This window comes from Oncorhynchus nerka, linkage group LG4, assembly GCF_034236695.1.
Source record: "Oncorhynchus nerka isolate Pitt River linkage group LG4, Oner_Uvic_2.0, whole genome shotgun sequence".
NCBI lineage: Eukaryota > Metazoa > Chordata > Actinopteri > Salmoniformes > Salmonidae > Oncorhynchus > Oncorhynchus nerka.
In genome coordinates this window covers 52,386,229-52,400,088 of record NC_088399.1, presented here as the reverse complement: position 1 = coordinate 52,400,088, position 13,860 = coordinate 52,386,229, and the positions used below count along the sequence as shown (strand labels likewise).

The following is a 13,860-nucleotide window of genomic DNA, read 5'->3' as shown; positions in this document are numbered from 1 at the left end:
GTAAACTCAACTGTGTTTTTTAATTTTTTTAAAGTTCTTTATTGAAATGTATACTTTCCAAATCCTCATAAGTACATTTTGAAATATATAAGCAAACAATCAAGCCGGTAAGCTGTTGTCATTAACTTCAGAAGAATTCTCAATTGCTGCTACACATTTGGTTGTCACTAATGTAACGTAGCAGGCATAAAATAAACACCTGATACTAGGTCCCCTACATACTGGTCTTGACGAGAAGGGAAAAAAATAGTCCGGGGAGGTTCTATTCTGCACTGTTCAACCAATCCAGTAAATGTGGAGGAGGAGTTAAGATGGAGCGTCGCCTTGTAAATGTCTAAAAGCGGAAGTTGCGTCACAGGCTCGCTTTCCATTCCTCCTGAAAACCGGAACATCCGGTTTGTTGGGGACTCGGCGGAAGCTAGGTTATCACTGAAGTGAACAAACAACTTCCAAAGTACAACATTGTTATGTTAGATATACAGGGATTGATAGAAAGTCTTGTTCTTTGAGCAGCATTCAGAAATAAAAGCTTGTGGAGCTAAAAGGTCAGAACATTAACATGAAACTACAGTGTCCCCCCCCAAACCATTTTTTTTTATTGAAGAATACTTCTATAAACTTGTGATAGTGAATAGAGTGCAAAATATTTGTTCTTCACAAGTTTGATCATATGTTTAATGACATAAAACATGAAGTTTCATCTTTTTGGTTATCCCACAGAGGACTGTTGTTATTAGGGCGAGTAGGGAGGAGGTAGGGGTCCTGATGAGATCTTCTCATAGGCAGGAGGGGCATTGGGAAGCTGAAACACATCAATACAAATACACACACCATTTAGGAAACAACCAGGATAAAACCCTCTAATAATTTAAATACTATTTCCCTTTTCACAGTATTGTACCGACACGAACCAAACTGCTGGCTTGGATATTTTCTTTTCACATCGTCCTTTTCGTAATGATTGCTGCAATGATGATGGATGCATAGGTCAGCTCAGTACAGCTTGGTTCGGCTCAGTCTTGTGAAAAGCCCTTATGTCGAAATATGCCCTTTCCAAGTACAATTATGCACCCCTTGGGGCCCTATGAATTCCAGATCGTAATCCCCTCCTGATGTCTGGAGACATAATCTCTGACTGCACCACCAGTAGCCATATTGCACCAGGCAGCTCATGTGCCCCTTATTCCACAAAGAACCCTTTAATTCCAGGAAAAGTCATGGAGATACACTATTGCCTTCCAGCGCATGACTGCCCATGTCTGCAGCATGTGATCGAATCCTGGTTCCACCACTACGCATAAACAGAAACTCTCTCTTCACTTCTGTCTTTGTACACATATTTAAACCTGTAGCTGTGTTTACACAGGAAGCCCAATTCTGATCTTTTTCCCAATTAGTGGAAAAAATATCTGAATTGGCTTGCCTGTGTAAACGCAGCAATAGAGGACAACTCCATTCAATAAAACATCAAATACTCTTAAAAAAAAAAAAGAAGTAAGTTCTGACCATTGACAAGCCCAGTACATCCAGTCCGAGTCTCTTACCACAGGTCGGAGCTCACTGAGGCCCATCTTGTTTTCTGCTGCAGCTCTTCGCTGGCTGAACTGTCCTCCACTGAATCCTGGCGGGGACCCTGATCTTGGGCTCTGTGGGGAGAAAACAGCAAGGTTAGTAAGGGGAACAGGAGGAATAAACCCTGTTGGACAGCAACCGATTACCTATTGCCACTATTCCATCTCCTTTAGATCTGTGAAAGAACTGGACAGGTGAAAGATACATATACTGTATATCCCTATTGCTTTCACCTGTTTTAGGCCTATTCTCTTCAGATCATTACATATGAAGTGAAGGAGAGGGGAGAAGATGAAGCCATTTTATACCATAGAGATATGCACCCTTTGTCATGCAAGGCAAGTGCAGCTTGGACAATTCTTACCCTGATCATTTTGTACCCGCTTCTCCTCTTGAAATACCAGCATCCGACGATGAGAAGGGCTGCGAGAATTACAACCAACAGAGCTATGCCAGCTGCCCTGTGGCGCACCAAACAAAATGTAGTATTATGAATAAATGAATAATACTTTCTTCACCAATGGATCAATTTTAAGATATAAAATGGCATAACAAATCGAATTACTTTTTCTGAATGTCTGTAAAGCCTATATTCTACACAGTTCTAACTACCAGTTTAATGCTACAAATAAATATCAGAAAACATCAATTAAATTCATGTTTTTTTTCTTTTAGTTAGATTCAATAAAATCCACGAACTCTTCGGCCCTGACATGCTGTCCTCCTCTGCTTGCAAAATAAACGTTGAAGTCACCGCGAGGCATCTCTTTCCATCCAGACTTTTACACCTGAGGAACATGATGCAATTACCATTATAAACGGTAGGAAACCGTTTTTACAGGTTTATTTCAACATCAATAATAATAAACTATATAGGCTAATCCACTGGTCAAGTATATTGAACATTTTGCTGCAAAAATACATAGCTACAAATTGAATTTAGGCTAAATTCCAAAGCAACATCAACATATCAGAAGATATTTACATTTTATATCCTATAATATTTTCTGTAGGGCTATGAATAATGTTATTTCATTGCAGCATCATAATGTAGCCTGTACCATAACTAACAGAAAATCTGAATCTTGATCAACATTGTATAGCCTAAGCTTCTATCAATATTGAAATAAATTGATCATTTTGAAAATGTAATAATTTTAAATATTTTTTTCTTAGTTCAAAAGAAAACTGAATGGACCTGTCCATCAATGGTCTGTGTTTATGTAGAAAAAGTTACCCAAAGTAGATAATTAGATTGTGAAGGGTCCGGTCCTTCTAAATTGCTTCTCAGCGCTTTCCCGAAAGCTCTCACTTTTCTTTGCTTAAATCTCTGACTTGAGAAAAGGTTAGAACTGTGAGGGGAGGAAAGGAATGCTCATGACCGTCACGAGTTCCACCGCTCATACTTAAAGCCATTGAACTGGACTAATGGGCGTGAAACCCCTCCAGTCCTGGAGCCAGAACACAATTTATATTATGGACTCGATTATGGAAACTTTATCTGCTGACTCTTTCTGTCTGACATGGCGCTCAGGCTCAACACGCTTCATTATTCACATTAATAAGGGAAACTTCATAAACACTTATTCCTATTTTTATATATAAGTAACATATCAAGGATTAAAATATTTAATATAATTCACAATATCATTTGAGTACATTTATTTCATTTCAGTTCATAAAAATAACTTTATGTAGCCTACCTTTATTGCACACTATTGATATCTTGAACATTTCCCTGTACATGTCACCAAAAATTATGACCAAAAAATGAATCACTAAAATAATACCAAAATATTGCTTTGTAATTCTAACCTAACCTATTAGAATTCCTGTGAATAAGATCACGTGTATTGTAGTGGTAATGTAGCATGATGCTCTTGATAGTGTAGGGCTAATATCCTTTTCATTTGTTGCCTGCTTTGGCATTATAGTAGGCCTACTTTCAGATTATCTTGCAGTACCAAGGAATGGTCTGTAGGGTGCACAATATGATTACTTTCTGCCTCAGTCAGTTCACACTGACCGATAATTGTCAAATAAAGTTGTAAACCACTGCAATGAGCACTGCAACAGAACATAAACTCAGCAAAAAAAGAAACGTCCTCTCACTGTCAACTGTGTTTATTTTCAGCAAACTTAACATGTGTAAATATTTGTATGAACATAACAAGATTCCACAACTGAGGCATAAACTGAACAAAGTTCCACAGACTAACAGAAATGGAATAATGTGTACCTGAACGTTTCATACAGTATTGTAAAAACGGCTAGCTGGAGCTTGGCTGTGAATGCTCTCACCTGCTAGTACTTAATGCTGATTGTTAAGGTACTGGGCAGCAGTATTCATCGACCTGGCCAATGCTTTCGACTCTGGCAATCACCACATTCTTATCGGCAGACTTAACAGCCTTGGTTTCTCAAGTGACTGTCTCGCCTGGTTCACCAACTACTTCTCAGACAGAGTTCAGTGGAGGGCCTGTTGTCCGGACCTCTGGCAGTCTCTATGGGGTTCAAGGGTTCAATTCTCGGGCCGACTTTTCACTGTATACATCAATGATGTCGCTCTTGCTGCTGGTGATTCTCTGATCCACCTCTACGCAGATGACACCATTCTGTATACTTCTGGCCCTTCTTTGGATTGTGTTAACTAACCTCCAGACGAGCTTCAATGCCATACAACTCTACTTCCGTGGCCTCCAACTGCTCTTAAATGCAAGTAAAACTAAATGCATGCTCTACAACCGATTGCTGTCCACACCTGCCCGCCCGTCCAGCATCACTACTCTGGACGGTTCTGACTTAGAATATGTGGACAACTACAAATACCTAAGTGTCTGGTTAGACTGTAAGCTCTCCTTCCAGACTCACATTAAGCATCTCCAATCCAAAATTAAATCTATAATCGGCTTCCTATTTCGCAACAAAGCATCCTTCACTCATGCTGCCAAACACATGCTGTCAGAGCAGCTCACAGATTACTGCACCTGTACATAGCCCATCTATAATTTAGACCAAACAACTACCTCTCCCCCTACTGTATTTATTTAGTTATTTTGCTCCTTTGCACCCCATTAGTTCTATTTCTACTTCACACATTCTTCCACTGCAAATCTACCATTCCAGTGTTTTACTTGCTATATTGTATTTACTTCGCCACCATGGCCTTTTTTTGCCTTTACCTCCCTTATCTCACCTCATTTGCTCACATTGTATATAGACTTATTTTTCTACTGTATTATTGACTATGTTTGTTTTACTCCATGTGTAACTCTGTGTTGTTGTATGTGTCGAACTGCTTTGCTTTCTTGGCCAGGTCGCAATTGTAAATGAGAACTTGTTCTCAACTTGCCTACCTGGTTAAATAAAGGTGAACAAAAATGTCCCCGTCATTCCATTTTATTGGTAACCTACATGGTAATGTAAAAGTTGTATTTTTTAGTGATCCAATATGTAATAGATTCCCGAGTGGCACAGCGGTCTAAGGCAGTGCATCTCAGTGCTAGCGGTGTCACTGCAGACCATGGTTCGATCCAGGACTGTATCACAACCGGCCGTGGTCATTAGTCCCATAGGGAGGTGCACAATTGGCCCAGCGTAGTCCGGGTTCGGGGATGATTTGGCCAGGGTAGACCATCATTGTAAAGAAAAATGTTTTTAACTGACTTGCCTAGTTAAATAAAGGTTAAACACACACATCATTTGGTTTCAAAAAAGTATCTAGATCCTCAATGAGGCTGTGGAGAGATACAGATTGTGGATTTAAAAGAAAACATGAATCATCAGTGTACAAAGACACCTTTGTTGGATTTTAACAGCTAACATTTCGATGTCAATAATAAATAGATATGCCGATAGTGGACAACCTTGTTTTACTCCTCTTGACAGTTTAAAACTTTCTGAGAAGTAGCCATTATTTACTATGTTATACCTAGGATTATTATAACTTTAACCCATGTTATACGAGATTCTAAAAAATTTAAATATTCCAGGCATTTACATTCCAGTCGTACTTTATCAAAGGACTTTTCAAAGTCAGATACAAATACCAGGCCTGGTTTCCCAGATTTTTCATAGTGTTCTATTATTTCCAGTCTTATATTATCTCCAATGTATTGTCCATGTAAAAAAACTGTCTGATTAGGATATCTTTCTGCTTTTTGTTCTATGTTGCTCTGTCTGTATGCCATGTCTTGCTTGTCCTATGTTTCTCTTGTCTGTATGCTATGTCTTGCTTGTCCTATGTTGCTCTGCGTGTGCTCACTGCTCAATAATTTTCTATATTGTAATTGTTTTAAATAACCTTCCCAGGGACTGCGGTTGAAAATTAGCCGGCTGGCTAAAAACCGACACTTTTACTGAAACGTTGATTAATGTGCACTGTCCCGTAAAAATAAAATAAACTCAAACAATAACTTTTTAATTCTATGCGCTAAGCATTTTGCTTCAGAACACTGAAGTGTAATGGACTGGATCTTTATATTTACCACTTGCATCCTGTTTCAGTAATAATGAAGTCAGATCTTCTTGTTGAGTGTCCGATAATCTACCGTTTATATAGGAGTGGTTAAAACATGTTAATAACGGTCCTCTGAGCATATATAAAAAAGGTTTGGTATACCTCCACTGGTATGACATTCAGCCTTGGAGTTTTCCCGGACTTAAAAGATTTAGTTCGCATCAAGTAGTTCCTCCTCTGTAATTTGGCTTTCACGTGAGTCATTCTGTACAGCTGTTAATTTGACATTATTAGTAGAAAAAAATCCATACAATTAGCTTCGGTTAGTGGAGGAGACAAACAAAAACATCTGCTTAAAGTACTTTACTTCCTCTTTCAAAATATTGTTTGGTGAATCGTGGGTGACTCCGTCAGTGTAACAAGTTTCAGTAAATTATTTTTGGTAGCATTTCTATGTTGAAGAACAAAAAAGAATTACACTGCAACATGTACATTCTGTATTCTGGTTGTGTGACCAATAAACTTAGACTTGAATTGATTATAGCTAGGCATTAATTAGCAAAATAAGTAGTTTGGCTTTTATAAGGTGTTATGAGCCAATGGTAACCTATTAGGAGGCCTGCAGCAGGGATGGTCTACTGTGCGATGAGAGAGTTGTGTAGGGCAGCTCATCTTCTCCTGGGACTTGACGGCTTTGTGTGTGTGCTGTGGGTAGTGAAAGCAGACCCATACTGCTTAGGAATGCAGGATAACTCGTCTGCATCCTGGGGCGCAGAAACGACTCCTCTTTTGGGTACTGGAACATCTTCACTGTAGCCAGGTCCAGTGGCGATTTTAGCATGTAAATCTTGGTGGGGCAAACTCCCCAATTTTTGGGGGGGATGCATGCCAGCAAAGTCACTACACAACACAACACTAAACAATACATTAATTGCACTATAATGGTGACAAACGGTACCCACAAACTGTTAGGGCCTACATAAAGCTGTCCCAACAGCAGAGTTTTCTTTTCGGCACCATGTAGTGAATCCTTACCACTGTTACACCTGGCAAGCAGCGGAGCCTTGTCTGGCAGCAAAACAGTCAATTCAGCCACATTTACTGCCTTTAAAAAAACATAGCTGATATGGCTGACTTGCTTTAACAAATGTGGTTTCTACTGACAATTGAGATGTACAAACTACGGCATAAGGGGACGACGAGCGGATAAGATGCAATCCATAATTCCGATTAAGATATTAATGAGCGAGTTAGGACGGACATAGTCAATATAATTTGTTCAGCACTTTTGAAATGTGCAGCAACACATTTCTGAATATGGGCCATTCTTACAGTATTCTCCCTGTGCACCAAGTCAGAACCATAGGATAAATAAAGGGGGCATATAAGCAGACAATATTCTCTTACAATATTCAATGATAACATTTATCTAAAACAGGCTATAGGCTACATGTGCACCACCAAGTCAGAACAATAAGCTATGTTATGAGGGGGAAAGGGACCAAATTATTATGAATCATAACGTCAGTGATCTTCAGGTCGGAGCTCAAGAAAGAGGCCAGATTTCCCGACTTGGAATTCTGAGTAGGAGGACCGTTCAAAACATATTCTCCTAGTCGGAGCCCGTTTTTTTCCCCCCATACTCCGGACTTCCTTGAGTGCGCTCTTAGGGTGAAGGTGGTCGAGGTGTCAAGGATTAGGACTGTGCAGCTGATCTCAAATGTGGAGGCGGTGAAGAGAGTCGAAGGGGTGAGAGGCAACAGTGTTGAAAATATAGCTGTGGATGCTTTGCAACCAGTTCCTAGTGTTTTAAGTCAATCGAGTGATCTGGATACACTCATTGTGAAAGTGGATGTTGTGCCATTGATAACCACAGTGATTAATTGTACAGCACAAGTGTCTAAGAAGTTCAAGAAGCTGGACGGCATTATATCTGCAGTCGAGAAGTTTTTTGGGCTCCAAGACTTCGCGGCAGAAGGCACTGCGAGGATTATTGTCACTAGGAAATGTCCCGCCCTCAGAGGAGTCTTCTGAGCCTGTGTAAGGGACCTGATGAGAATGTTGTTTTTTACAGAAAAGCAGGTTGATTTAGTTAATTTCGTTTTTGATAGTTTGTATGATATTCTATTTATTTTTACCCACATTATTTCCTTTTTGGGGATCCTTATTATCCACCCGCACAGTAAGTGGCAGAATGTACATCAATTGTTGTGAACGCCATTATACCATAGAAGACATATCTATCTATCTGCAGGTTGAACCTGGTGAGTGTATATTCCTAAATTTACAGTGCAGTTTGTTTAGGCAATATTACAGCTAACTAGTTACTTTACATGCTGATAATGTCTGATATTATTGTGTGTAGCTACGTTTCCTTGCTTGCTAGCTTTTTTTTTGTAATCGACTTGAACAGATTTCGACAACGATTTTTCATGTTCCTATCAACCTTATTATAACACCAAAATGAAACATTTGTTCACAAAAAATCTCACATATTAGTGCTATTTAACACTGTAAATTAAAGGAATGAGTGGTTTTGGGTGGATTTTTACTTTAAGTACCAGCGGGTGAGGGCATTCACAGCGACCACTCAGATGAGCTCCAGCTAGCTGTTTTTACATGATCTTTTATATCGCCGGATTCTGACCTGGCCAGTGGCGAACATGTCATTCAGGGCAGGTTACGTCAGCATCTTACTTTCAAAATCTTCACGAACAGTCATCATCATGAATCATTGTCTACAATCTAAAGGCAAATCCCTTTTTATCCTTGTCACATGAAGAGAAATAATTAAGAGAATTTATAGATAAAATCGGTTCTCATCGACCACTGGACATACCCATTACACAACAAGTTAAAAATGGCTAATTCAACAATGAGTGGTTTGGAAGTAATCAGTGGCTAACTGCAAGTATTGCAAAGCAATCCCTAGCCGGTTATTCAGTGGAGTAGCTGTGTCCTCCCCCCCTTATTCCCACCATAAATCCAGAGAATGCCAGACTTTGATGACAAAATTTGCCCACAAAGGACCGCCGCGCCACCTTCCTGTTTAAGTGAGCAAGGTGAGTCCAAAAATGTTGTGTATGCTGCTGCATAAATGATATAATATGCCATGGAGATATGTATACTGTAGCTAAGAAAGTAATATTAAGTGTTTGTTGTATATTAAGCTTTTAGTAGTTTGCAGACATTTTTTTGTACAGCTTTGACAGTGCTACTGATAGTAGTGGTGGCGCTTGGCTTGCACCTGCTTGGCTTGCACCTTGCACCTATTTTCACCTCTTCATTTCGCCTGCTGTTCTAACTTGGTGGTGCACATGTAGCCTATAAGCCTATAACCTGTTTTGGAGAAATGTAATCATCGAATATTGTAAGAGCTGCTTCTATGCCCCCTTTATTTATCCTACAGTTCTGACTTAGAATACAGAGAGAATACTGTAAGAATGGCCCATGTTCTGAATTATGTTGCTGTACATTTCAAAAGTGCTGAACAAATAGTTATATTGACTACGTCCGTCGTCGCTCGCTCATTAATGTCTTAATCAAAATGACGGATTGCCTCTTATCCTCCCCTTATGCTATAGTTTGTACATCTCAATTGTCAGTAGAAACTACATTTGTTTTTAAGCAAGTCAGCCATATCAGCTATGTTTATTTTAAAGGCAGTAAATGAGGCTGTATGAACTGTTTCGCTGCCAGACAAGGCTCCGCTGATAGCCAGGTGTAACAGTGGTAAGGTGTTGTGACTGCTGTTGGGACAGTTTAATGTAGGCCCTAACAGTTTGTCACCGTTTCTCCCCGTTATATTGCAATTCATGTATTGTTTAGTGTTGTATAGTGGCATGCATGCCAGCAAAGCCACATTTCGATTTTTTTGCCCCACCAATAGTCACATGCTAACATCGCATCTGCTTGTGGTTATCCATGGTTGCTGGTTATTTACCAGGTAACAAGAAGTGGTTTATACAAACGCAGGACATTGAATGCTTCCTGAATTGACTCCAAAAAGTAACATAAGTAGGCCTACAGTATCAGAGCGAGGTCAAACAAGTGTGTGTGTTAGTCAGATTATCCAATGTCCAGAGCAACACTATTGATGATTCTCTACCCCCAGTGCATGTGGTGTACTATGGTCTTAGCCATGCTCTCACTAGCCCTCGTCTTTTCTCTGTCTCCTCTTCCAGAGAGCCTGAGGCTCTTGGGCTGTGACTGAGGACACCCTGGGCCAATCCCACCTTGGCCCTCTCTACATGCTTCCTGCCTGTTGCTGGCTCCACTGTCTTATCAGCTCTTTACCATCCTTGCTATTTTGTTTGTTTTTTCGCGTTGTTCGTAACTTGTTTGTACATAATGTTGCTGCTACTGTCTCTTATGACTGAAAAGAGCTTCTGGACATCAGAGCTGCGATTGCTCACCTCAAACTGGACAAGGAGTTCTTCTTCAATGAGTCGGATGGGAGGGATATAATACAGACACCCGACCAGGCCCAGATCCCCGTTATTCGCTGGAGAAGGAAACAGAGATTTTGCGGAAGGAGATCGGGGTGCCATGTGAGTATCAGGCAAAAATAAATAAATATTTTTCGTAGCTGTCTATTTACCACCACAAACCGATGCTGGCACTAAAACCTCACTCAATGAGCTGTATACCGCCATGAGCGGGCAGGAAGGCGCTCGTCCAGGGGCGGCGCTCCTAGTGGCAGGGGACTTTAGTGCAGGAAACTTAAATCAGTTTTACCTCATTTCTATCAGCTTGTTAAATGTGCAACCAGAGGGAAAATAATTCTGGACCACCTTCACTCCACACAGAGACGAGTACAAAGCTCTCCCTCGTCCTCCATTTGGCAAATCTGACAGCAGATGCTAAACTGCAGGACTGTTTTGCTGGTGCAGACTGGAATATGTTCCCGGGATTCTTCCAATGACATTGTGGAGTACACCACATCAGTCACTGGCTTTATCAATGGGTGCATCAGGGACGCCATCCCCACAGTGACTGTACGTACATACTCCAACCAGAAGCCATGGATTACAGGCAACATTCGTACTGAGCTAAAGGGTAGAGCTGCCGCTTTCAAGGAGCGGGACTCTAACCCGGAAGCTTATAGGAATCCCGCTATGCCCTCTGACGAATCATCAAACAGGCAAAGCGTCAATACGTAACTAAGATCAAATCATACTACACCGGCTCCGACGCTCGTCGGATGTGGCAGGGCCTGCAAACTATTAGACTACAAAAGGGAAGCACAGCTGAGAGCTGCCCAGTGACACGAGCCTACCAGATGAGCTAAATCACTTCTATGCTCGCTTCGAGGCAAGTAACACTGGGACATGCATGAGAGCATCAGCTGTTCCGGATGACTGTGTGATCACGCTCTCCGCAGCCGATGTGAGTAAGACCTTTAAACAGGTCAACATTCACGAGGCCGCAGGGCCAGATGGATTACCAGGACTCTCAGATCATGAGAAACAAGATTCTTGAATGCCAAGCGTCACATCTGGAGGAAACTTGACACCATCCCTACAAGTGAAGCATGGTAGTGGCAGCATCATGATGGTGCTGGAGAAGGCTGACGTTTTACGCATTCCCAACCAATTGTTTTTTTGTTTCTTTCTTTGCGTTGTTTGTAACTTATTTTTTTACTTATTTTGTACATAATGTTGCTGCTACTGTCTCTTATGACCGAAAATAACTTCTGGACTTTATGGACAACGACAACAAGCACACAGCCAAGACAACACAGGAATGGCTTGGGGACAAGTCTCTGATTGGCCTTGAGTGGCCCAGCCAGAGCCCGAACTTGAACCCGATCTTGAACCCGATTTCTGGAGAGATCTGAAAATAGCTGTGCAGCGACGCTCCCATCCAACCTGACAGATCTTGAGAGGATCTGCAGAGAAGAGTGGGAGAAACTCTCCAAATACAGGTGTGCCAAGATTGTAGTGCCATACCCAAGAAGCCTCAAGGCTGTAATCGCTGCCAAAGGTGCTTCAACAAAGTACTGAGTCAAGGGTCTGAATGGGATATTTGTGTGTGTGTGGGGGGGACATGTCCCCAGTGAAAGTAGCACCCCTGGATTAAGGTTTAATTTATTTATTTAAATTGACTGATTTCGTTATATGAACTGTAACTCAGTAAAATCTTTGATATTGTTGCATGTTGCGTTTTATATTTCACTTGACTGAAAATTTGGTCGGCAGTCAAATTTGCGCCTTCATCCGCCGACAACGATAGCCACTGGGCGGATTAGATTATCCTGAGCTGCGATGACCGGTCTATGGCCAATGACGTAAACGGGAAAAGCGGTGAGAGAAGAGCCGCCTTCTCAAATCGAACAGTAATCTGCGCCGCTTGGTCAGGTTGTCAACAAGGTGCATCGTCCAGAAACATACAATATCTCTTTTCCTTAAAACATGTTTGAGTATTTCAAACTAGATTTCATTGAGAAGGCAGATAATGTGGTTTAATCAAAAGCAATCACTTTTGCACGTGGAAACACATAACACTACTCATTACTCCACGTGCTTAATGATGTCACTTTTGTCTTGAACCGACTTCACCGTTGGCTTTGAACGGGGAAATTGGTTTGTGCCTGGGAAGCAGCCCGGTTCCAAAACGAATACAATCATCTTTCGTTTGGGCCAGACTAAACGAGTCCCCGCATTCTGACCTGGAGTGGGAGGGGTCAGAGTCCAAATATGTATTCGGGCACGCTGATTGGTGGAAATCAGAAGGCTGTAAGTGACTGACAATTGAGAAGGGAAGATATCACTGGGACTGTGTGCACAGGTATGGCCTTTATTTACAAGTATTCTCCCCATAACCAATATACCCAATAGGTATTTAATTGATAAGACCAGAGAACTTATAATAATTGACTGGGAACTGATGCACCTTCGATTTCATTTATACCATCGTCTACTTCCTTGCAGTGAAAGAAGTTTCCCCCTCTCGTCATCCATCAAGTGTTCACCGAAGCGACGCTTGAAGGTGTACCAGTGGCAAGGATGCGGAGTGGCACCAATATTAGGAGAATAAAAGCCTGCTTGCAAAACAATGTTTCCGAAAGGAATTATGACCCTGAGGATCAATGCGGAACCAACGGATGCAGTGTCGTGAAAAAGAAACCCAAAGTGAGCTTTTACCTGCTAAACGAAGGCGTCGGAGTCGCACTGGTGACTGTATTTTTTCTCGTGCTGTGGGGACTTGTTCATTTATCATTACAGCAACTTGTCTTTGGAAAAGCTACTGGCGAGTTCAATGCTGTCAGGGCAAGGTAAATCTTGATATTGTTGCAGATATGTATTCTCGAATCTCAACAAGTTGCATTATATAACTTATTTCACGATATCACTTCCAGGTTACCTTTAAAGTTGTTTACCTCAGCGAGTCCCACCTAGCTACTAACAGTACAATCCACCGGTAGTTGTTGTCCTGCAAGTTAACCCACATTCTTTTGCAAAACGTTTCTGAAACGGAACTAATTAGGGAGGGACATACCTAAATGTGTCCAATAGAAACTATCGTTTTCGTTGGAAAACGAAACTGTTTCGACTAATTACACCCCAGGTGTCACTAGGGTGTTGCTAAGGACGGTTGATAATTGGAGGAGTAAATGGAAAACAATGTTTTTTCTGACACCTGTTTCTTGACAGTTTGTACCTGTCAGTAGTGAAGGCGATATCAGCCGACAGAGAGACCAATGTTCCTGTACATTGGCTTAACTGATTCAAATAAAAAATTTACATGAGCAGATGTCACAAATGGTTTATGCAGGTGTCACAAATTGCTTATGCAGAACCTAGCCTAAACCCCAAAGAGCAAGCAAT

General features: G+C 41.1%; 2 protein-coding genes across 5 annotated transcripts in view; one reads left to right on the top strand and one right to left on the bottom strand.

Moving 5' to 3' along the window:
• Window positions 1–13: 13 nt before the first annotated feature.
• mlana (melan-A) lies at window positions 14–13,498 on the bottom strand. 4 transcript variants are annotated; one of them, XM_029628574.2, is made up of 6 exons: window positions 13,177–13,283; window positions 10,447–10,535; window positions 2,272–2,360; window positions 1,937–2,033; window positions 1,545–1,646; window positions 14–802 (listed from the first exon to the last, which is right to left on the bottom strand). In XM_029628574.2, exons 3-6 carry the CDS (start codon window positions 2,334–2,336, stop codon window positions 734–736), a joined length of 333 nt encoding a protein of 110 aa, XP_029484434.1. In that variant the 5' UTR covers window positions 2,337–2,360; window positions 10,447–10,535; window positions 13,177–13,283; the 3' UTR covers window positions 14–733. The 4 variants fall into 4 exon arrangements, with proteins under 4 accessions (XP_029484434.1, XP_029484454.1, XP_029484443.1 ...); XM_029628594.2 differs by lacking the exons at window positions 10,447–10,535; window positions 13,177–13,283 and adding an exon at window positions 13,397–13,498; XM_029628583.2 differs by lacking the exon at window positions 10,447–10,535 and having other exon boundaries at window positions 13,177–13,263.
• LOC115105993 (endoplasmic reticulum metallopeptidase 1-like) overlaps window positions 12,623–13,860 on the top strand; it is a 56,365-nt gene continuing 55,127 nt past the window's right edge. Inside the window, 2 exon segments of the mRNA XM_065017650.1 lie at window positions 12,623–12,820; window positions 12,964–13,307. Coding sequence (XP_064873722.1) covers window positions 13,039–13,307 — 269 coding nt within the window. The 5' untranslated portion in view covers window positions 12,623–12,820; window positions 12,964–13,038.

What these genes read in the sequence shown, in the direction of transcription:
- mlana (XM_029628594.2), bottom strand. Translation starts at nt 2,336, where the DNA reads ATGCCTCGCGGTGACTTCAACGTTTATTTTGCAAGCAGAGGAGGACAG. An exon ending in CAGCATGTCAGGGCCGAAGA is followed by an intron (nt 2,034 to 2,271) that starts GTTCGTGGATTT and finishes GGTGCGCCACAG; the next exon opens with GGCAGCTGGCATAGCTCTGT. An exon ending in TCAGTGAGCTCCGACCTGTG is followed by an intron (nt 803 to 1,544) that starts GTAAGAGACTCG and finishes GATGTGTTTCAG; the next exon opens with CTTCCCAATGCCCCTCCTGC.